Source organism: Bidens hawaiensis, unplaced genomic scaffold (assembly GCF_021521415.1).
Source record: "Bidens hawaiensis isolate Kalapana, Puna unplaced genomic scaffold, B.hawaiensis_p1.1 tig00022579_1, whole genome shotgun sequence".
In the NCBI taxonomy this organism is placed as follows: Eukaryota; Viridiplantae; Streptophyta; class Magnoliopsida; order Asterales; family Asteraceae; genus Bidens; species Bidens hawaiensis.
This window is the reverse complement of record NW_027493524.1, coordinates 227,586-250,781: the sequence shown is the minus strand read 5'-3', so window position 1 is coordinate 250,781 and position 23,196 is coordinate 227,586. Positions and strand designations below refer to the sequence as shown.

The following is a 23,196-nucleotide window of genomic DNA, read 5'->3' as shown; positions in this document are numbered from 1 at the left end:
ATGTGAGTATATATATGAATATGATTAATCTTTGTTATAAAATATATTATTTAAAAATAATGAGTATTCTTAAATAATAAAGAAAAGAATACGTTTCTTAAAGAAGAAGAAACGTCCGGTTTTAAGAATAAACTAAAGGTTTATAAATTACTATTAAAACTAAAGGTTTTAAAGTAAAAAGAGATTATGAACTAAAGGTTCATCGAGATAAATAAGACTAAAGGTCTTAAGCCGGATCGTGTATCTGACTAACAATAGTTATACTCGTACTATAGGTGCGAGATAGCAAGAGAAGAACTCACGGACGGTGTTGGAAACTGATCCCTATCAAAAGGTGAATACGCCCCACTTTTTTAAAATTGTTTTCAAACAATCAAACATGCTATGTGTAAAACTTTACATGAGGCTACGTGTCTCTAAAAACATTGTAAATAAGAGTATATGCCTAGCCCTCATGCTGTAGTATACGTTTGTCTGGATCCTTACATATGTGGTATGTGGTGGGCACATCGCACCACGCCTGGTCACGACCTCCAGCCACGATGGGCCGGACCTAAGTTACGTCCGAGTGAGACTGACCATGTGTATATTTATGGTACCTAAGTTATGTCGAAACGCTGCGGTGTTTTGCTGAGGTGACCTAGTGTAGAGACTCAAGTTTATAATGATTGTTTAACTTGATTATTCCTAAGCCAAGATGGGCCGAGGCTTACGTGGTCTCGAGGGGTAATTAAGTAAAGAAAATATTTTCGCGTCAGCATATTCACCAGCATTCGTTGCTGACGTATTTTATAATATTTTGCAGGTAATCAAGACTAGAGCTTGAAAGACGAAGAGCTCAAGAATCCGATGGCTCGGATAATTTTGTTTAAACTAGTAAATATGGTGTTTTGTAAAACATATAAACAAGTAAAATCAAACGAGACTTTTGTCTCGTCTTTTGAATTGTAAATGTTTTAACTTTAAATCCACATGTTTATTAAAGTCTTCCGCATTAAACCCGCAACTCTGATTTATTTACAAATGTGATACCAACTATTGATCACACTCCTAGGCCTAAGATGGGGGTGTGACAGTACGTCTATTTACTTACTTAATGAATTTCTTCATTTTTTTATAAAAATTATAGAAATGGCCATTTCAATTTGTTCTTCGGGATTTTATGGAGAGCTGTTCGTTTTCATTGGAAATGTCTGTTCATCGACATAATTCAGGTATGATGTAGTTGTGCAAGCTCAAAGTGAAGAATCACCTAAATTGGGCCCCGTCCAACTGTTTTTGGGCCCAACGTATGAAGGTCCATGTAAAGAAACCCTAGCTATATGTTCCCTATATAAAGGGCATTCTACCCAATTGATAATGTATCCTTTTCTCCATTAATCCGTTATATAGTAAATTGTCAGGGAAATAATCCAATGCCGACTTATGCGTCGGAGGGTGGTCTAAAGACCTCCGTCTCTGACCACTCTAAGAGCATTCTCATCCAATCCTTCATATTATGTGAGGAGGTGTTTTTATAATTTAGAGAGTTATTTAGGGTGTTTTGAGTGAATAGTTTTTATATTTTAGAAAACGTAGTGATTTTTCTATATATTTAAAAATTTACCGTTCACCTCATATAATCTTTTAATATATTTTGAAAGTGGGTGTGAGTGAAGGAAAGAGTAATAGTAATGACAGAAGTATAAAAAAGTATTATTTAATTGAAAATGAGAGAGAAAAATGTAGTGTATTTTATTGTAATTTTGGATCTAGAGATAGGGAGTTGGATGAAAATGCTCGAATGAGGCTTTCATTGTTTTGTAATTATGTGACTTCGCGAAGCTTCAGCTCGATACTCTAGTATCAGTTTTTGCTTCTTCAATCTGCTAATTCTCATCTCTACGATGCTAGTCACTCATTAATTGCCTGTTTTTTTGTATGTATCGTGGAGTATCCAAGTCCTGTGTTTCTTCAAATATCCCAACACATTAGAGTTTTCAAAGTTTGACTAAAAAAAGTGAAAAGATAAGGGGTGCACTAGCTATAATAAGAAAAAGTAAGCTTTCAAGTCGTAGCTTGATGGTTTTTCCATCATCCAATCAAAAAAGAAAAAGAATGAAACCTCGCGAAAAATAAATAAATGTTTTATTTAGGAACACATCTTCTTCTTTGTTTTTCTTTATAGTCCCACCCGAATCAATGTAACAAACCCTCCCTATACTTCAACTCAAAAGGTTGGAGGTAAAGCCCTCCAATTCATGCACGAAATCAATCTTGAGTCAACAATAATCCAGAGGGGTACTGCTCAACCTTATGTAAAAAAATATGACGTCATAATGGATGTTGTTACACGACCGGTAAGTTTTGTTTTGAATTACTATTGTTTACGTTGTTGTATTTGAATTATTGCTCGTTTTAATTAAATTTAGTAGTAATCGATCATACTTGTTGTTTGATGTTATTTATTTGATTATAGATCTTATTGTTGTTCATGTAGTTCTTAATTCTGTTAGTTGAACTAATTTTGCTTGTTTTTTAATCTAAATTCGTTATTTATTGTTAATAGCTTCTATTTGAATGTTGTTTTGTTGGTTAATCTTATTATTTCCATTTGAATGTTGTTTCACGGATTATGAATCTTATTATTATGTTTGCTTAATAGTTGCTGGTGGATTTGTTTGAATATGAATAATTGTTAGTGTATTTGTTTGTTGATTGTGAGTCATATTAGTATATTTGTTGGTTTTGATGCATCTTTTATTTGTGTTTGTAGTTATATAATAATTACTATAGTATATAATAGATACTATAATGACAGCTGTATTCTTCTCTCTCTTTTGTTGCGGGATGAAAAGGAGGTGGAGATGCCTCAAGTTTCTTCTATTGAAGTTGACGAAAGAATTGCGAGATCTCAAATCTCAATATTACGGTAAGCTTCTCGTAAATTTCTATTGTTTATGTAAAATAGAAATCTGAACTATTTCTTATTCATTTTTTGTTTGGTTTTTTAGGAAGAGAAGGGGAGAAGCAAATATGTTATCAAAGAAGGGTTTCTTGCATCTTCGTAAGAAACATATGCCTAAACTCGATATATTATATTTTAAATTAATAAATTATATATTGCTCATCCTAATTATTCATTATTGTTTTAAATACTAGAGTTAAATGACTACCTATGGTTTGATCAATTACGCAACTTTAGTATCATTTTTTAATTTATTGCAAATGACTACTTAAGGATTCTAAAACTTGCCATTTTAATACATTTTTCTAACCCCTATTATTTTTATCTGTTAATTTAAGGGTAAACTGGTAATTCATTTATTTTTTCTATTTATTCTTTTCATTCAATCAAAACATCAAACTCCCATTAAATCCCTCACTCAACCCATAGATCTGCAATTCACATTCCACCAATCCAAATCCCAAACTCAATTTTTAAATTGATGATGGGTTACGGGAATTGAATCCCAATCTCAAATTTCAAAACCCCAATTCAATCACTCACCCTTTTTTTTATCATCCAACCTTCCATTTCTCAGTTTGTTCCACCGGGTCAATACTCAATCCGATGAACAACATCGTCCGCGGTCGTGTCTTCATTTTGACAATCTAGCTTCCAATTACTTAACAACCCAACAAAACGTTCTAGTTGATACCTCCGGTAACTCAACCCCGTAATCTGAATATTCTCAATTTTACCGAACGGCGAGAATCATCTCCAAATGTCGTCGTATAGCTTCAAAATAACCAAACCGGGGTCAGATTTGGTATCGAAGACGAAGATGGTGTAGCCCGTCTCTCCGCTTGGGCTTAGTCTCTATCTCAAATCAGATCTGCATCGGGACAGAGATTGTGGTGGTCCCCGAATGTTGGTGGTGCGGTGATAGATGGAATGACGGAGTGGTGGTATATGGTTGGGAAGAAGGCGGGGGAACAATTCCGGTGGTGGTTGTAGATGAACTGAAATTGTAGTGGGGAAGTTGAGCGGAGAAAGAGAGACGGACTTGTATGGTGAGGAGACAAGTTTGATTTTTTAATATTTTGATTTGTTTTGTTTTTTAAATTATAAGGTATTCTGGTTAAAGAAAAATATAAAACAAATAAGATAAAGAAAATTACCAATTTATCCTCGACTTAACGGATAAAATAGACGGGATTAGAAAAATGTATTAAAATGACAAGTTTTAGAAACCTGAAGTAGTCATTTGCAATAAATTCAAAAATGGTACTAAAGTTGCGTAATTGATCAAACCACAGGTACTAAAATGACACTTAACTCTAAATACTATTAACGATAATATTATTTTAACGATAATATTATTTATTGCTAATAGCTTCTATTTGAGTGATGTTTGGATCTTATGATTATTGTGTGTGGTTTGTTATGATTCGATTTGAATGTTGTTTAATTGGTTATTGATCTTATTAGTTTGTTTGTTGAATATAGTTGTTAGTGTATATGTTTGCTGATTATGAGCCATATTAGTATATTTGTTGGTTTCGCTGCAGATAATGCTTGTGTTTATTGTTATATAGTAGTTACTGTAATGACAATTGGTATTCTCGTCTTTTGTTGTAGGATGAAGATGAGGTGGAGTTGCTGCAACTCTCTCCTGTTGAAGATGAAGAAAATAATATTGAGATCTCAAATGTGGAACATATGGTACGATTCTCGTAGATTTCTATTGTTTATGGAAAATAGAAATCTGAATTAACTCTTATTCGTTTTTTGTTTGGATTTTTAAGAAAAGGTAGCGGAAAAGAGATCTGTGATCAAACAAGGGTTTGTTGAGCATATTAGGAAGAAACATTTACCTAAACTCATCAAAACCGGCGAATTGGTGGGTGTACTAAGTATTGGTGCATTGGTGGCCACCAACCCGCTGGCGTTCGTACCAGGCGTGCTTGCCACTTAGATTGTTTGCTTGTATATCGCGTATGATCCAGAAATAGAGAATAATAAGAAGAAACGAAGAAGAGTTTTTGTGAACCGTCCATAAAAATTGTTGAAAATTGTGTCATTTTAGAACCAAATGCTTATCTGTTCACATTCACAATTTTAAGAGAGAATATATCATCAGAAATTAGATCAATATATAAAAACATTTATACCTTAAAACCTCAAATTATTGAGTATGTTTCAAAGTTATAAACTATATCTTACGCATCCTAATTATTATTACTATAATATGAATAAGAATTTTGGTGCCGTATTGGGCCATTTGACGACACCGTATTAATTGATAAATTTTGTTTTTTAGTTCAGTTACCATTATAAACGCAGTGAAAATCGACCAAACATTATTTTTTTTTTGTTTCAGTTCCGGTACCATAACAAACTTGAAAAAAACTGACCGAGTTCGCGCATACTTCTGGCCTTATTTAAAGCCCATGACCGACAACGATATGGTTTTACCAATGCGCAATGTTACCGACCGATACTGTAACGTAGGTAATCGAAACCGATCGAATTTATGTCAAGTTACTGTCTCAATGCTCAGGACCACAATGCTTAGGTTTTATCACCGTCCGAGTTTGCCAACCATATAAACATCGTCTTAAATATTTTGCTTTCTTATATGTTAATGTTTTTATATGTTAATTTGACAAATTAATCTTTGGGTTTTAAGGCTCAAATTTTACCAATAGTGTCTATATCATAACGAACACGGACGATACTGACCGAATTAGTATCGAATTATCATCGTAATATTCAAGTTTTACCAACGCATGTGTTTCAAAGTTGAGGTTTTGCCAACCGTCTCGGCGCAACACGCCTTTGTAGAAAAAGTGATAAACCAATTCAACTCGTCCGTCATCATCATCGACGACCTTATTCATATCCAAATTACAAATAATTATTATAAAACTAACTAATTAATTAAAAAAATTAGAAGAAAAAGAAAAAAAGGTGCGTCCGCAAGCATCGTCTATTGCAGCAGCAGATTGACCTTCTGCAACTCCAAAGTCCAAAACCTTCCTTCTTTCTTTCACCAATGGCATGAACCTTCCTTCCGATCATTCTCATTCCAAGTCAACGCCGCCATGATCAATAACGGCGCCGCCTCTACCACCACATCTTCTTCTTCTTCTAACACCGCCGCTCAATCTCTAGGTTTAAAAAACTTCTTCAAAACTCCTGAAGGTAGGTATAAGCTTCAACACGATAAAACTCATCCGTCCTCTCTACTTCCCTACGCACTCGCCAAATCCATCACTCAGGTGATTAATCATCTCATACTCACACTTATTGTAATTCATATGTGTTTTTAGGTCAATTAGCTATCAGTCAGTCATCTACGTTGATGTGATATTGTAGTTGAAATTGATATTGATAGAGTAACAAACCCTAGCTTATCTCAAGGATCAGCAATATTATTCAATCTGGAAATAGTCAAGTATAAGAGAAACCCTAGCTTACATCAAGGATCAGCAATATTTGTTCTGTAATAAGCTATAATTGCAGTTTTAGTGTTAATCGCGAAATATTTTTCGATGCAAAATTGAGATGGTTATTGTACTATTGTTGCAAATTGAGTGATGAGACTTTGTTTTAGTGAGTGATTAGATAACTTTAGCACGCCTAAAAGATCAACTGGTGCAGGCTGCAACAAATTTGCCTGTTATGCAGCCTAATTGCAAAGTCAAGGATCAGCAATATTTGCAGATTTTGCGGCTAGATTATATCCGAATTCGTATATTTTTGGGGCAATTAGTTTTCAATCTGTCATTCATATACGTTTATGTGAAACTTGTAGTTGAAATCGTAATTGAATGTGAAATTAGGTATTAGCGTTTGATAATTGATATTGATAACAGAAACCTAGCTTACTCATGGATCAAGCCATAATTTCATTTCTGACATTAGGCATTAGCTTTTGATAATTGATATTGATAAGATAAACCCTAGCTTACCTCAACGTTCAACAATATCTACTCTGAAATAAGCGATAATTTTTTTCCCTAATGTTAGTCATGGTACCTTTCCTGATGCAAAGTAACATGAGTCTTGTACAATTGTTGCAAATTGAGTGATGAAACTTTGTTTTTGTGAGTGTTTAGATAACTTTAGCACACCTCAAGGATCAACCAGCGCAGGCTGCTTCAAGTTTGCCTGCTTTGCAGCCTAGCTCAAGTTATAGTGTTGCAAGCAGTGGAGTGAAATATGTGACATCAAAGTTCTTAGGTAGCAGTGGAAACGGGAGTCGGATGCTTGGGTTTGTTGGAGGAAATGGGACTGGTAGTAAAGCTAATGGTGGAGCAAGTAAAAGTGGTCATGTGAGCGGGTTGAGTAATAATAATGGAAGTACTACAATTGGTTCAAATACTCCTGATAGTAAAGGGAGTTATTTGATATTTAATGTAGGAGATACATTGTATATTACAGAGCTCAATTCAGAAGAAAAGGTAATCATAATGCAACTTGATGGCTGATGATTTGTTTATTTGAATAATTGATTGAGTTTTAAGTTTTAATTAGCAGAATATATTTGTTTCAGGACCCGATAAAGTCAATTAGTTTTGGCAACTCGAATCCTATCTGTCATGCATTTGATTCAAAAGCAAAAGATGGGCATGATTTGCTAGTTGGCTTGAACTCAGGAGATGGTAAATAACACTTTTCTCTAATTCCATGTTTTAAATGGGATACTATTATCGGGATCTTCGTTTATTTTGTAGCGTTTATTGTTTGTAGTGTACTCTGGGTCTTTGAGATTGCAGTTGCAAGATGTTGGAAAGAAGCTAGTTGGTGCTCATCATTATAACAAAGATGGTGCACTTAACAACAGGTAAGATTTCAAGAAAAATACAATCGGAATCTCCCTTTTTGGTAATTTTTTATTTTTAGATACAAGATGCGTTTGATATTGACTGTATAAAGTGTAATTATTTTTACATTTTTTTGTGTTGTAAGTATGTTTTACCGTTCTATCATGTGAAGTAAAAAGCTTTTAAGAATGCTTGTAACTTCTATTTGCTGAAATTTAGGGCTGTAAACAAACACTAGCAGAGCATGTTTGTCTTTGTTTAGCTACAACCGAATGAACGATCGAACGTGGACATTTAAACTACTGGTGTTGTTTTGCTTGTGTTCGTTTGTTAAGAAAAGCGAAGATGTTCGTGCTCATTTATGTTCGTTAATTAACAGTATAAACGAACAGTTCACGAACGAACATAACTGAGCTAAAACCAATTAAAAGTAAAGGTGAACAACAATGTGTTGGGCTGAAAAACTTACTAAAACTAGACTAAATTGTAATGGGCCTAAAAGAATTAAATGTATATATTAACAAACGTAAGCAAACATAAAAGCAAACATAAACTAACGAACACAAATGAGCAGAACATAAACGAGTATAAATGAATGATCACAAACATAACCTATAATGGTCTTTTCTAAGCAGTCGATGCACTAGTGTTGCCTGGATACCTGAACGCGATGGTGCTTTTGTTGCTGCACATGCTGATGGAAACTTATATGTTTATGAGAAGGCAAGCTCAGATTAATCATGAATGCTTTTTATAGCGTTTGATTGAATTTCAATTAATTGATTAATTTTTTTCAAAATGTTTAGAGCAAAGATGGCCCTGCTGATTCTACATTCCCTGTAATCAAGGATCAAACTCAATTCTCTGTTGCACATGCACGTTCTAGTAAGGTACATCACCAAACTTTTCTTGATATAACACATATAATAAATATCACAATTACAATTAATATAATATATCTTGTGAAACAGAGTAACCCTATTGCCAGGTGGCATATCTGTCAAGGTCCTATTAATGCAATTGCTTTCTCAGCTGATGGAAGATATTTAGCAACTGTTGGCAGAGATGGTAAACTTCGTTAAAAATGTTAATGATTAACATATAATTCATTCAGTTTTTTCAAAATTTGTATTTTTTATTATTTTCTTACACAGGGTATTTACGGGTATTTGATTTTATAAACGAACAACTGATATGTGGTGGCAAAAGTTACTATAGTGCACTTCTATGTTGTGCCTGGAGGTAAAACTATCATAATTTTTTTGAATTGTGTTTTTTCTTCATAGAGCATAAAGTAAATAAGTTTTTTTTTATTTGAATTTTTATTATTAGTTCGGATGGAAAGTACATATTGACGGGTGGAGAAGATGATCTGGTTCAGATTTGGAGTATGGAAGATAGGAAAGTAGTAGCATGGGGAGAAGGCCATAACTCATGGGTGGGTCATTTCTCATGTTGACTTAGAAATCGGTCAAATTTAGATTATGACAATATTAAATACATGAAGCATTGTTTTCACTAATTTGGACTAGATGGGACCTGCAGGTTAGTGGCGTTGCTTTTGATCCGTATTGGTCGCCGCCACAAACGTCAGAAGATGAATCTGAAAATGCAGTATACAGATTTGGTTCGGTTGGTCAGGTATATTATTAATGCATATAAAATTCTAAATCTTTCAGTTCATAGATTTAAATATTGTATTGTTTTTACTTTTCGTATCATTATTCGCACATTAGGTGTTATAGTAAAGAACAGAAAGGGGGCCTTAGGTGCGTGCATGAAACCAAAAAAAATCGATAACTGAAAAGGTTGAACTAAAATAGCTGAACTCAAACAAAAATCAACGGTTTGGTTTTACGTGTTGGTAAAAACCGAGTTTGCGGTTCAGTTTCAGTTTTGCATGTAATTAAAACTGAAAAATAAAGAAAGAAATATGAAACCGAAATAACCGAACCTGAACACAACCGACAGTTTGGTTTTGTTTTTGTAAAATTAAACATACTGTAATTAAGCCGAAAAGATCAAACCGAAATAACTGAACCCAAACAAAAACGACTGTTTGGTTTTATGTTGTCATAAAAACTGAACCTAACGGTTTGATTTGCATGATTTAAAACCGAAAAAATCAAACCGAATTGACTGAACCCAAACAAAAACCAACGGTTTAACTTTATGAATTCGTGAAAACCAAGCTTTCGAATTCGGTTTAGCATGTAACTAAACCGAAAAAAAGTGAACCGAACCAAATTGATGGATTTTCATGTTTAATTTTAAAGTTTTAAGTAATTTTTAAAAGTTTAATAAACAGTGTAACCCATCTATTTTATCTCATATGTATAGTAATCAATTAGTTATTAATTAACAAAACGATTTAGACCTAAAAACCAAAATTCGAAACCAAACGTTTTCAATAACTTAAAGCCAAAACTGACACCAAACGTTTTTAAAAACTTACAAACGTTTATAAATTACTTGATACTTTTTTTTCCGCCAATAACCTCTAGCCCAAATGGCAGACCCTAAAACCAAAAATCAAACGTTCTCAAGAACTTGAAAACCAAAATTTCGCTTTGAGCCCAAAACCGACCCATGTACACTGTTAAAAAGGGGTTTACAGGTCAACTCTACAGTCAATCCTGTTCATTTTAACCGGTACAAAAAACCAGTTTTTGACCAGTTTGACTCACCCTGCAGGATACACAACTTCTACTTTGGGATCTTGCAATGGATGAACTTGTTGTCCCACTTCGTCGTCCACCTGGCGGGTCCCCCACATACAGTAGAACCCAGTCATCTCATTGGGACAGTGTGGTTCCCGTAGGCACCCTGCAACCGGCACCCAGCACAAAAGACGTCCCTAAGCTCGCACCATTGGTGGCTCATCGAGTCCACTCTGAACCTTTGTCGGGTCTAATATTCTCGCATGAGTCCATCCTCACGGCTAGCCGGGATGGACATGTGAAGATTTGGATGAGGCCTGGAAGTTCTGATAGCCAGGTCAGCAATGACACGTGTGCACCTGTGAAACCTGTCGGGCCCGGTTTCAGATAAATGGGTTTTAAGATTGAGTTTTCCGATTATTATTATTATTATTATTATTATTATTATAGTGGTGAATTAGTAACTTGTGTTTTCATGATTTGTTCTGTTTTTGGCTGGTTTTGACGGTGTTATGAAATGTAAGAATAATTGGGTATGGGCTGTTGAAGACCATCCAAATACAATGTAGTAGTGTTTTTTCTTTTTCTTTTAGTGATGAGAAAATGCAAGTGCATGTTGTGACCTTTGTGTTAAATTAACTTTTTGGATGGGTTGATAACTGATGAGATTCAGAATTATAATATTTTTCAAGAATATGTTTGCCTAAATGCAAAGCGAAAGAGAGTATGAAGGTTTTGTACAGAATTTTCTAGTAATGATTACTCATGTAAATTATGTAAAACGACAATGTAGACAAACGATGTTTCATTAATTACCATCGGTCACTAACATCAAACATGTAGACACTCTTGACTCACCATAAGACGAGAATGTGTAAACACCAACATGTTTAATGTAATATGACAACGTCCGAACCCCTATGAAGGTATGCCGGTTGGATTGGATGCTTATAGGTGTAGAGAGGAACAACCTATCTTGCATTTGACATTTTCCCTGAGATTCGTGCTATCATCGTATGCGAAGCCAAGAACACATAAATGTTAGTATTGACGGTTCAAGATGACAGTGCAATAGGCGAAGAGCATAAAGCGTAATATCACATAAGCCAGCCACCAGTCATGCTCTCATCATATAACAAGTCAAGAATGTTGACATAATAAGATTCAATTTTTGGCTACACAAAACTAAGCAAATCTTAACAACATCAAAATGCACATTAAGTTTACAAAAAATACTACAGCCTAACATTACAAAAGACAAGTAAGTGGCATCGATCATTCTAGAGACCCGTTTCAATTCTCTACTGCTTGTAATTCTGCTAATGCATCCTCTGCTTTCACTTTCTCTGGAACAAAGTCTACATGCAAAACAACATCAATATGGTACAAAACAAAAACAATTGTGTTGTTTGATGCCACAAATTACCTGAAAGAAAGTCAAACCTCCTCCGCTTACTAACTATCGATGCTGATTCACAACACAAATTACAAAATTTGGTTAGATGGCTCAAAGGGACGGTCATGTGTCCAAAATTATTAGACTTTTACTTATAAATAATTAGTGTGCATATTCACCTCGAAAAATAATCTAGCATCTTGACATAAAATGATTTAGGAGGTTTATGCATCGAATATACACATTGGGAAAGTTTGACCTCTTTTGTTAAAACACAATGTTATTTATTAAACCTGCTTGACCCGTCAACGATACAACTAATAACCCAAATTTGGTTAGATGGCTCAACGAGCGAGTCTTAATCGTCTCCAAAAATGATCTAACTAAGGAAGCTTTATGCATCGAAAATACACATTTGAGCAAGTTTTTGAAATTTACCTGTTTTGTTCCAATCTGTCCTATCGATATGTAGAAAGTATAAAACATACATAGACCCGGATTTACTGATTATAGATACGGGTACTCGGTACCCGTTTAGAATATGTAGGGGCTTTTATTGGGTTTCCAAGGCTCATGACTTAACTACCCGTACTTTTTAGTTTTAGTTGTGTTATTACGTTTTTGGTTGTAGTATTACAGTTTTAGTATTATAGAATATAGATAATTGATTGTTGGTAGCGTACCCGTAGTGATACCAAATTTACTGATTTTCGGTCCGTGTACTCTCGGGTACGAGTACGGTGCCTATCTCATCCCTTTATTATGCATAGAGCAAAGAGGTGCATATATACAAAATAGCACAGAAACACACAGCACTTACAAAGGTGTTGGTAGTCAATACATTTATTCCGCTCTAGAAAAGCATTAGCATATGCTTCTGTAGTGAACACCTGAAGAAATTTCTCCTGCACCAACAAAAAATTCACAATAATAATTGTTGAAAAACATAAGATATATATAGAGCCCTAATTTGGTAGAAATGAAATAAATAATAATAATAATAATAATACCGAAGCTTTGTTGATGATGTAAACAGCTTCTTGAGTGATACGAATGTTGGGATCTTGGGTCTTGATGATACGACTCACTCGGCTCATTGGAATCTGATACGATGAACTATTCTCATTAATATCCTCCTTTAGTTTCATCTTGTTCTTATTTGATTTCTCATTTTTCTTCTTTCTAGTGTCAATGCCATTCGATAGTGGCGTATGTTTCTCCGGTACGTCGTCGTTTTTGGGTTTACGTTACCCTTTTGGGTTGTTGGTTTTTTAGCTTTTTGCTTCGTTGCCATTTTGTGTCTCGGGAGAAGCTATTGAAACTGAAAGGCCACTTAATGTTTATGGCCGTTATACTGATTGGGACTTTAGTGGGTGTAGTTATTTATTTGATTGGCCCAATTTTATAGGACTATATCTTTTATTTAGTTCATGAAAACACATTACACACAAATTGGGCCAACTAGTCTATTTAACTATTTAAGTAAGCTTTTTAAAATTGATTATTTTTTGTTTTCTAAAAACAAAAAGTTATTTGATAAAGCATTCACAATCAAAACATCAAATTTGATGAGTGGGGATAATTTAGGTAGTTATTTTAGGGTTTGGTGAGTAATAAGAGAGAAATACAATAATTTTAACTAAAAAAAATGTAGTGTTTTTTAGTGTAATTTTGGATTTAGAGATTACGGATTGGATGAGAATGCTCTTAAAGCTTTATTTTAAAGTTTTAAATGAAGGTTTTCAAAATTGTTTTTATTTTTAAAAAATCAAATAAGTAATTTTAGAATCTCAGACAAATAAAAAAGCAATTTCAAAATTGCTATACTATGCTGTAGGAGAACTTCTTCATCTAGGAGACCTCAAATTGTGTCCATGATAGATCATCATAATAACTATGAGAAGTCTTGTCATGTGAATAATACTCATGACCCCCTATAACCTAAGCAATCAAATTACATCTCTATTTTTTTAATGGCAAATTAACTTCTAGATACTCCAACAAACCACCTATGCATGTACATACCTTGCAAGATTTGAATTCTCAACCTTTAGAATAAATAAGAGACACCTTACCATCACACGATGTCCCTTCAAAAGTCAACACTAACCATATACATCTTAAGTAACTAATCAGGAGGAAACAAATATATGATGATAAATATAAGGGAAAATTCCCAAAATGGCCCTTTTTAGATAAAAGAAACTGAAAAATAACCCTAAATTTCAACATATTCTCAAAATAAACCATCAAATTTGGACTGAGGAGACGAAATCTGGAAAAGTCCTTCGGCCAATAAAATTCTGACAAGTGTCAAAATCCGACGAGTTTTTTAAAAATATTGGGGGACCAGTCCATATTTCCTATTAAAAGTTCTAATAAAACAGTCTTTTCCGACGGTCTTTTAATGTTTCCTAACGGGTCCCCACAACTTCCAAAAACATGGAAAATTGTGCCTTCAAATTCAGTCTTTCAAGACGCATTTAGGATTAATTTTTACCAAGAAGACGAGTTTGTAGTTTATTTCTTATGTGTTTAAATTTAGTCACCTTCAAAATTTATTTATATTCCGACTATACCGACAATATAATATGCGATTCCGTCTATTCCGACACGATCGTCCAAATAATAGACATGAGTTTATCTTCTTCTTCTCCTTCATACCACCCTAAACCATCCTCTCATAACCTTATTTTCCATGGAATTTGATAATGTTGTTGTTTGTTATGGTGGTAATTGGCAAACCGGTAACGGAAGGTATGATTATGTTCCAATAAACTGTAAACGGGGAGGTGTTAGTCTTGCTTCAAACATCAACCATTCCAAGCTAACTGATTTACTTGAAGCTCGGTTTAAGGTAACACGCATTTCCCGATTATCATACAAGTTCTCATCGTACTTGTATCCGGTTGATATAGAATATGACTACGACCTCTCGCTTTTCTTAAAACGGATTGAAAAGGCCAAATTTTTAATGCACATTTTTCCATGAGTTCAAAATATATAGGGTCTAAATAAGAAACTTAAATAACCCATCTGGCAAGACAACTTTTTAATATTAAGATTTTGTGAAGAATATGGACGGGTACCTCAATATTTTCAATGATCCCCTTAGTTCAAATTCATCACGAAAGTGTCTTGAAAGACAAAATGAATTGGCACATTTTTCCATGTCTTTAAAATTTGCTGGGGTTAGATAAGAAACTTAAATAACCCGTCTGGCAAGAACGTTTTGGAATATAAATTTTAGTTCAAAAATATGGAGGGATCCCTCAATATTTATAAATTTATGATATTTTTGGTACAAATTCACCCTAAATGCGTCTTGAAAGACTGAATTTGAAGGCACATTTTCCTATGTTTTTGGAAGTTGTGGGGACCCGTTAGGAAACACTAGAAGAACTTTTAATAGGAAATATGGACTGGTCTCCCAATATTTTTAAAAATCCCGTCGGATTTTGACACTTGTCTAAATTTTATTGGCCGGAGGATTTTTTCAAATCTCGTCTTTTCAGTCCAAATTTGATAGGCTATTTTGGGAATATGTTGAAATTTAGGATTATTTTTAATTTTCTCTCTCCTAAAAGGGCCATTTGTGAATTTTCCCGAATATAATCTAATGCCTAATTGATTTTACCTGTAATTGTTAGAAATCAAATCAACTTTACTGTAGATCTCAACCTATTAATAGATGTCAAATCAAATAAATGGAGTATTATTTACATATCTCGGCTAAACGTTATAACAAATAAAAACATATGAAAACCTAAAGACCAGACTGGAGTTGTTTGCATTATTTATGTTATTTTTTACTTTTCTGTTTAACTTTAGATTATATTCTATTATTTATATAAAAATATTATAAAGGTAATTTGATACATATAAATTAATTATAGAAAGTTAGTGATTATAAAAGTTAGTGATGATATGACCGTTTGTAAATATTTGGTTTTGTAAAAGAAACGAATCTTTAAGAAAGTTTTGATCAAACCAAACACTGCACTATTGCAGCTTACTTTGTTTCCAATAATCAAGAGTACCTTCGATCATATTCATATATTTTATTTTAATATTTAAATAAAAAAACGAGAAAGAAAGAGGTCAAAATGAAATAAACTTTCTTTCAAATCTATTGTCAAATGCATACGACACAAACTAAAAACTAAAAAGGTAGTAATTTACAACAAACAAAACTTGAAGGGGTGAAATAGTAAGTCTCATCAACGACAAAACCTCTTTTCACTTTCACTCCATTTATATTCCACTTAACAAGTTTCACTTTTATTTATTTTTCTTTATTATTATATTACAAAACAATTCCATTTTATCCTTCTCTAATCCATCTGTCACACATGTGAAATTCCGTTACGTTTCCGGCAAACAGTTATCTCCGGCACGACGGCCGTACATCGGAGATCGGATTTTCTACCACCTCCGGTGACTCCGTTATGGCTGTACCTGTACGGTGAGATTCTACTCTTCTCATTCAATTTCAGTATCGATTATTATTTTAGCTTTTTCTTATATAATTATATTCGTAATTCGTTACATTTGATTCAGTGTTTTGGAAGAAACTGAGTATAGTAAAATTTCTGTGATTGATTGATTGATGTGACATCGGATTTTGTATCAGACTACTCCCATCATGATTTAGGATTGCAATCTTAACAACCAAGAAAAAAAATGGCATTAAAGGGGCAAACCTATCGGTCCACCAATTGCGATTGCAATCCCTTCTTTTTCTTAATAATGGCCATACGTCAGCATGTAATTGGATGTGCTTTTATTTTATTTTTTCTTTTTAATTCTCACCAATTAATTATATATACTTTTTGGTTTTTGTTTTATAACTTATTATATTTGACTTTTTAAAAAAATCTAAAAACACAGTCTTACTTAGTTTTTTTTTGTGAGCATTCCGGTATAAATTTCGTTAAAAATGGAGTTTGTTTAAAAAATCGTATTTTTTATATAAAATTTTAGTTTTAACCATTATTGAATTATTTAAAGTTTTTTATATTTAAAAAAAATATAATTACTTAATTATATTTATATAGTTAATCAAAACTAATTATAAATTGAATTTATTTAATAAAAAAAAGATGAGATTGGGTTGTTAATGGGAGTAAAAGATTGGAGTGGGTTAAATTTTGTAGATTGAAGAGAGAGAAATTAATTTTATAATGTGAGATTGTGATTGTGAGATTGTTGATGGGGATAGTCTCAGCTCCGGTGAGATTTTAATATTATTCTCAAGCTGCTGCTAAATTGCCTCTGTTCGTATATTTGGAAGAATTTGAGTTTTGAATTTGATTTATTGATTGAATAGTGTGATTGATGGATATGATGCAGACTAATTGTAGTTGATTTAAGATGATGACTTATAGATATAGCAGTTTTTTAAACTTTAGGTTTTCATTTGGTGGTATAGGTAATTAGTTGCAAACTGCTTATTATAAGATAGATTAATGATGAACCGAAAGCATGGAGATTATGAGTATCGGCTAAATCACACATCAAATGATTCTCTAATTCCTGGATTATATGATGATGTAACTTTAATCTGTCTCGTGTGGACACGTAGACACGATTATGCTTCACTATCCTGCTTGAATTCTAGGTTTAATTCACTTATAAACAGTGGTTACCTTTACGAGTTAAGAAAACAATTAGGAATCATAGAGCATTGGGTGAATATGCTTTGTGATCCTAGAGGATGGGAGGCGTTTGACCCAACGAGTCAAAACTGGTTGCGGTTGCCTAGAATTCCTTGTGATGAGTGCTTTAATCACGCGGATAAAGAATCATTAGCTGTTGGTATTGAGTTACTTGTTTTTGGGCGTGAGTTGTTTCAGTTTGCTATATGGAAGTATAGTTTAGTTAACCGTAGTTGGGTTAAGAGCACGGGAATGAGTCATCCTAGGTGTTTATTTGCATCCGGGAGTTTAGGGTCGCTTGCTATTGTAGCGGGGGTAGTGACCAAAATGGGAATGTTCTAGAATCAGCAGAGTTATACAATTCCACAAGCGGTAAATGGGAAATGTTACCTAATATGCATACGCCACGTAGGTTATGTTCGGGTTTTTTCATGGACGAAAAGTTTTATGTGATAGGGGGGATGACAAATAAGACAAATCCAAATGATTCTTTAACTTGTGGTGAAGAACTTGATCTTAAAACACGAAAGTGGAGGAATGTCAATGGGATGTACCCGAATGTAAACCGTGCTGTAATGGCACCACCTCTTGTAGCGGTTGTTGCTAATCAATTATACGCTGTTGAGTATTTAACCAACATGGTTAAAAAGTATGATAAAGAGAAGAATTTATGGGAGGTTTTGGGAAGGATTCCGGTTAGGGCTGATTCATCTAACGGTTGGGGCTTAGCGTTTAGAGCGTGCGGGGATAAACTTTTGGTTGTGGGTGGGCAAAGGGGGCCCGAGGGTGAAGCCATTGTTATTAACTCGTGTGATCTGTTATCGGGGGTTAAGAATGGTGTTTTGGATTGGAAGGTTCTTGGGGTTAAGGAGCATGCTGGTGTGTTTGTTTACAATTGTGCTGTTATGGGTTCTTGAAGTTCTGATCACAGGTTTTTTTCCCTCTTATTAACTTTTTTCTTTCTTGGTTTTGTGTCTTTTTAATTGTGCCAATAAAGTGCAAAAAATGGGGTTACATATTTGAAAACTATTGGAATTTGTAATATTGATTAGTGTTGAAGCAAAGAGGAAAATGAATATAGTGGTGGGGCATGATAGCAACAAGGCAACAAAAGGTTTTTGTAGTATATCAGTATATGAGTGGGAACATGTGGAGGGGGGTTTAAGTGAAATAGTATCACCCCCTACCCCCCCCCCCCCCCCCCACCCCACACACACACACACCCCACCCAAACAACAATGTTCTAGATTTGGAAAATATTAGCACTGTTTCGACAGATCATCTTTACTCAGATGAAAGAAAGCTTTTTCCTTTTATAGGATGCTGTAGGCCCATTCTTATAATAATACTTTCTAGTTGCTGGTCACTACTCACATGAATAGTGAAATTTAAATTAGGCTTATTTTAAAAATGAACGCAAATAGTACTTGCATTATACATATACTAATACAGACAATGATTGAATTATTTAAAACATATGCACATGATGATATGCTAGTATATGATCCTCTGATAAACCATAGAAGTGGCCGTAGTTGGAAAATTACGAGACACGCACATGCTTATGTAGGACACTTAGCTAAACGACTGGATTTTCATTAATAAGAATGGAACATATAGTAAAGGGTGTAGATGCGAACACTGTTATGAAATACACCTTACTGTAGTTATTGGTTCTGTGTTACAAGAGGGGTTGATAGTCCACTTCGTATAAACAGTCGTGTCGTGCACGAGGTACAACATGTGATTATTATCGTACAAAATAAATGAATTGAAACCAATTTTTTTATGTCATCTCCATAATTTTTGGCAAAGTGGTGTGCATCAAAGTACCAAACAATGAGTGGTGGTTGCTATTACGGACAAGACAAAAGATAGAGGGCACTAATGGCTTTTCATGTATAGTGTAAAAGAATAAAACTTTTAGGGGGTATTTTTGACATTTCGTGAATAATATGGGCTTTATTGGGCTAACAGGTAAGATGTGATATAAATCTTGTTTCGACAGTCGGCAATCGACATGTGATTTTAGCTTTCTAGATGTTGACGTTGCATCCCGTTTTCATTTTATTTCCGTTCATCTTTAGCCTTTTTCTTTTTCTTTTTCTTATCACACAACATGCAACGACAAAAATTCAATGTTAAATTAAATTGTTACTACTTATATATTAGGTATATTCAATAGCTAACCTAAAGACAGTTTATCTTACAAATTGAAAGTTTTAGGAACACTAGTAACTTGGCTATGGCCTGTTAAGACAACATATAGGTGTAAAAGAGCTTAACCAAGTCCGTGCTTGTTTAAGCTCTAGCTCGTCTTGTGAGTAGTTTTTCAAAGTTTCAGTATGATTGGGCTTTGGCTCGCTTTGATATTTGTTCATTATTTATATATGTTCATAATCATAATTTCAATTTATAACATTATACATATCATTTAAATATTTTTAAACAACGATGATAACAAACATATTTAGTAAAATCTCACACATGGTCTTAAGGAGGGTGTGATGCAAACAACCATAGCTCTATCCCAGAGGATAAAGAGGCTGTTTACAACAAGACTCTCGACTCCAAACACGATATGTGGACAAGAAAGGCACATTAGACATAAAATGCAAAATATCTATCATGAATCTAAGTAACAAAAACAATATCATTTAAATATTTTATGTAAACATATATTTTGATATATTAAATAGACACTATACAAATAATATTCTATAAGTGAAGCTTAGACTCGTTTATTAAATTAGCCCCAATATAAGCCCAAGCTCGGCTTGATTCAAGCAGGCAAGTCGATCTCGAATTGCTTACGAGTAGCTCACCTCAATTACACCCATTAACAACACCCACTAATCTATGACTTATTGAAGTCGAATTATTAACAAACAACAATAAAAGCAAACGTTTTAGACCCCAAACCATCTGTGGACAAAAACACCAGCATTTCTAAGCCCTTTAAAAAGGCTCAAACAGTCATTACACCAACTATTTCCGCAATCAACACCCTCATTGCATCGTATAAACATCTCATCAACATAACAAATCGCACCACTTTCAAACAACTCTAACAAAACCTTCAACTGTGACACCCCTGCATTCATCATAACCACCACAAAGTCCCCATCTTTTGCAGTTTCTTTAAACCAGTTCATAAATTCAAATCGTTTTTCATGCAACGGAGCCTCTAAATAATCATCACGGTCGACACTATGAACACGGGTATTGTTCTCAACAAGTCCCGGGTGATAAACAAACGTGGCACCGGGCCTTTTAACATTATAAGAAAGTCCAGACACATTATGATCAACCACATAAACATTAAATTCTGATAATCTAATAGGATAATCAGTTCCCAGTTCACCCTTACCCATATTGATGTAAACCAACTTGTTTCTTGATGAAACATTCAACAATTTGGGTAAGTAAGAAACCGGGTTTTGACCCTGAAATGGCTCGATATGCTGCATATAAACCCGGTTTCTTGAAATAGACCGGCATTCACTAGGAAGCCGATGATCCTTAAAACATTCTACATTATTCATCTTTTTCTTAAACACGATTAGAGCAAGCGACCCGATCCCACAAACATGATGAATCTCTGAAGCTCTTAACAACAACGAAACCGGAGTGGCGGATCTTACCAAACCACCCATATAAAAACCCGAAAACCCGACAAGCATAGCACCAATTCCGCCCGGTTTCAAAACCCGTTCAATCTCCATCACAAGACGGGCTGGAACTGGACCCGGAACCCGTTCAACCGTTCTCGACAGGACAAAATCCAAAGAATTGGATTTAAAGTCCAATTCGTGATCGGTTTGTTTATCTAAAAGGTAAGAAATCGGATTGTTATGAACACCAAAGGCTTCTATAAACCCTAACTCTCGCAATGTCAATACATCCGAATTCGAATTCTCTCCCAAACACAATGTTTTTGCATCTATAGTTAACATCTCTTTGTTCATCAACTCTTTAACCACACTAAGAGTCAAATTGTTACCATTATCTTTAATCAATCCAATATCTAACGAACATCTATCCAAATTCACCAACACAGGCTCGTCCGTTCGAATTTCAACGGCGATACGAGCAATTGAAACGATGAACACGGCGAACACGAAACTTAAACACGCTAGGATTAATTGCCTGGTGGGTTTGGCGCGAATAATATGCCATTTAAGGGCTTTGAAATCCATAACATGAAATTGGTAAATGAAAATAGGGAATGAATGAATAATAAGTAGTGATTTAGCGAGTGCAAAACCTGGAAGATGTGTGATTTCCACCCACGAGTAATGCTGTTGAAATCTGAAACCCTAACCAAGCTCTTATTGGAATCCTTCTTCTACCCATTGTTGTACGGAATTGATTCTGATACAACATAACAGATGAACAAAACTGAAAGCTTACATGATCGAAATTGAAATGTCTACATGATACTTTAATCAATAATAATGAAATGATTTGTGATCTGGATTGAAAATGAACGCGGGCGAGTTTCATGTTCTTGTTTATTTATATACGTTTTGGGACCGGGATTTATGGGCCTTCATTCCCATCCCAATAAATAAGCTTATTATTAAATTAATAATCTATACCTTTAAACTATTTTTAAGTAGAATATTACGAGTATAATCTTTAGATGTTAGATTCATATAGATGAGATGGCAATTCATTTCATTTCTTATATGGAAAATGAAAAGAAAGTTTCGCCCTCGTTCAAATATATGCTCAAAAACTCGATTATAAGAAATTCTACCGATCATCATAACTCGAGGGTGGAAATCACATATATGAAAAGACAGTTTCCCCCCTTATTTATAATAATAATAATAATAGACGAGGTCAACGAAAAGATAAATGCTTGTTAGATATCGGATTAACCAAACAAACCTTTTGTTAGAACTAGTGTAAAACCATGATGTGGTAGATTCACTATTCTTAAGGATGATCTAACTCCCGCTATATTCGTTGATTGAATGAACGGGTAAGATCCGCTCCTTGAGCATCCATGGATTTAAGGAAGGGTCAAGAGGGTCCGTTAACCCTCCAGCCAGATAAACTTCGGTAACCTTTGGTTAGGAAAGGTTTAAATTTCCTCAACCAGAAGTACAAAACTCCAAACATAAGGCTTGCTTAAGATTTTAGCCCAATTCTTTTAAGTGGATCGGAGCACCATTACTGTCCATTACAAGTGATGGGTCATGAGGTGCATAATAAATATGCTCCACTTTTTCTTGACTAAAGAAATATGCGTTTTCAATATATACCTTTAATTTCAGTTGAAGTTGTTATTCATTTTTTTTTAAATTTAAATGTTAAGTAACTCTACTGTTATAGACTGTGTTTCCAAGTCCCATTTAACAAAGGGAGGGGAAGGAAAAGAGAGGAAAATATAAAATAACCATGTTATGTTCGTAAAAATCAGTTAACGGAAAATTTTAACTGAGCGTTAAATATTAGAGCAAAATGCAAGGAAGTTTTGTGCATTCTGCCATGTGCTAGTCTTTTGATTCTATATATATAGTCTTAACAAATCCCCTAGACTTTGCCCTATAGATGTTCCCTGTAATTACTTCTCAAATATTTAGTGGAGACTTATACTATAAGCTTGCCCAAAATAAACTAAAATTCCCATTTGATATTAAACAATTGCTTGTTAAAACATTTAATGTGTACTTTCGAAATATGATTAAAACATTTGATATTAAACAATTGCGTGTTC

The 23,196-nt window shown here is 34.1% G+C and overlaps 3 protein-coding genes and 1 pseudogene across 3 annotated transcripts; 2 read left to right on the top strand and 2 right to left on the bottom strand.

Annotated features, from left to right (window-relative positions):
* Window positions 1-5,874: 5,874 nt before the first annotated feature.
* On the top strand, window positions 5,875-11,040 carry LOC143565914 (putative catabolite repression protein creC). The gene is made up of 11 exons (XM_077052745.1): window positions 5,875-6,207; window positions 7,048-7,392; window positions 7,485-7,593; window positions 7,682-7,775; window positions 8,391-8,478; window positions 8,562-8,645; window positions 8,727-8,823; window positions 8,910-8,997; window positions 9,088-9,193; window positions 9,301-9,396; window positions 10,450-11,040. The coding sequence occupies exons 1-11, from the start codon at window positions 6,031-6,033 to the stop codon at window positions 10,804-10,806; spliced, it is 1,641 nt and encodes a 546-aa protein (XP_076908860.1). The 5' UTR covers window positions 5,875-6,030; the 3' UTR covers window positions 10,807-11,040.
* A 494-nt stretch (window positions 11,041-11,534) lies between these two features.
* LOC143565904 (DNA polymerase II subunit B3-1-like) lies at window positions 11,535-13,055 on the bottom strand (the record flags this gene model as incomplete). The annotated part of the gene is made up of 4 exons (XM_077052738.1): window positions 11,535-11,773; window positions 11,842-11,883; window positions 12,632-12,716; window positions 12,822-13,055. Coding segments are annotated over 4 exons (426 nt in total), but the record flags the coding sequence as incomplete, so codon positions are not given.
* Window positions 13,056-17,282: 4,227 nt separating this feature from the next.
* On the top strand, window positions 17,283-18,470 carry LOC143565895 (F-box/kelch-repeat protein At5g60570 pseudogene; annotated as a pseudogene).
* A 1,907-nt stretch (window positions 18,471-20,377) lies between these two features.
* LOC143565903 (uncharacterized) lies at window positions 20,378-21,667 on the bottom strand. Its single transcript, XM_077052737.1, has one exon. It carries the CDS (start codon window positions 21,665-21,667, stop codon window positions 20,378-20,380), a length of 1,290 nt encoding a protein of 429 aa, XP_076908852.1.
* Between the last annotated feature and the right edge of the window lie 1,529 nt (window positions 21,668-23,196).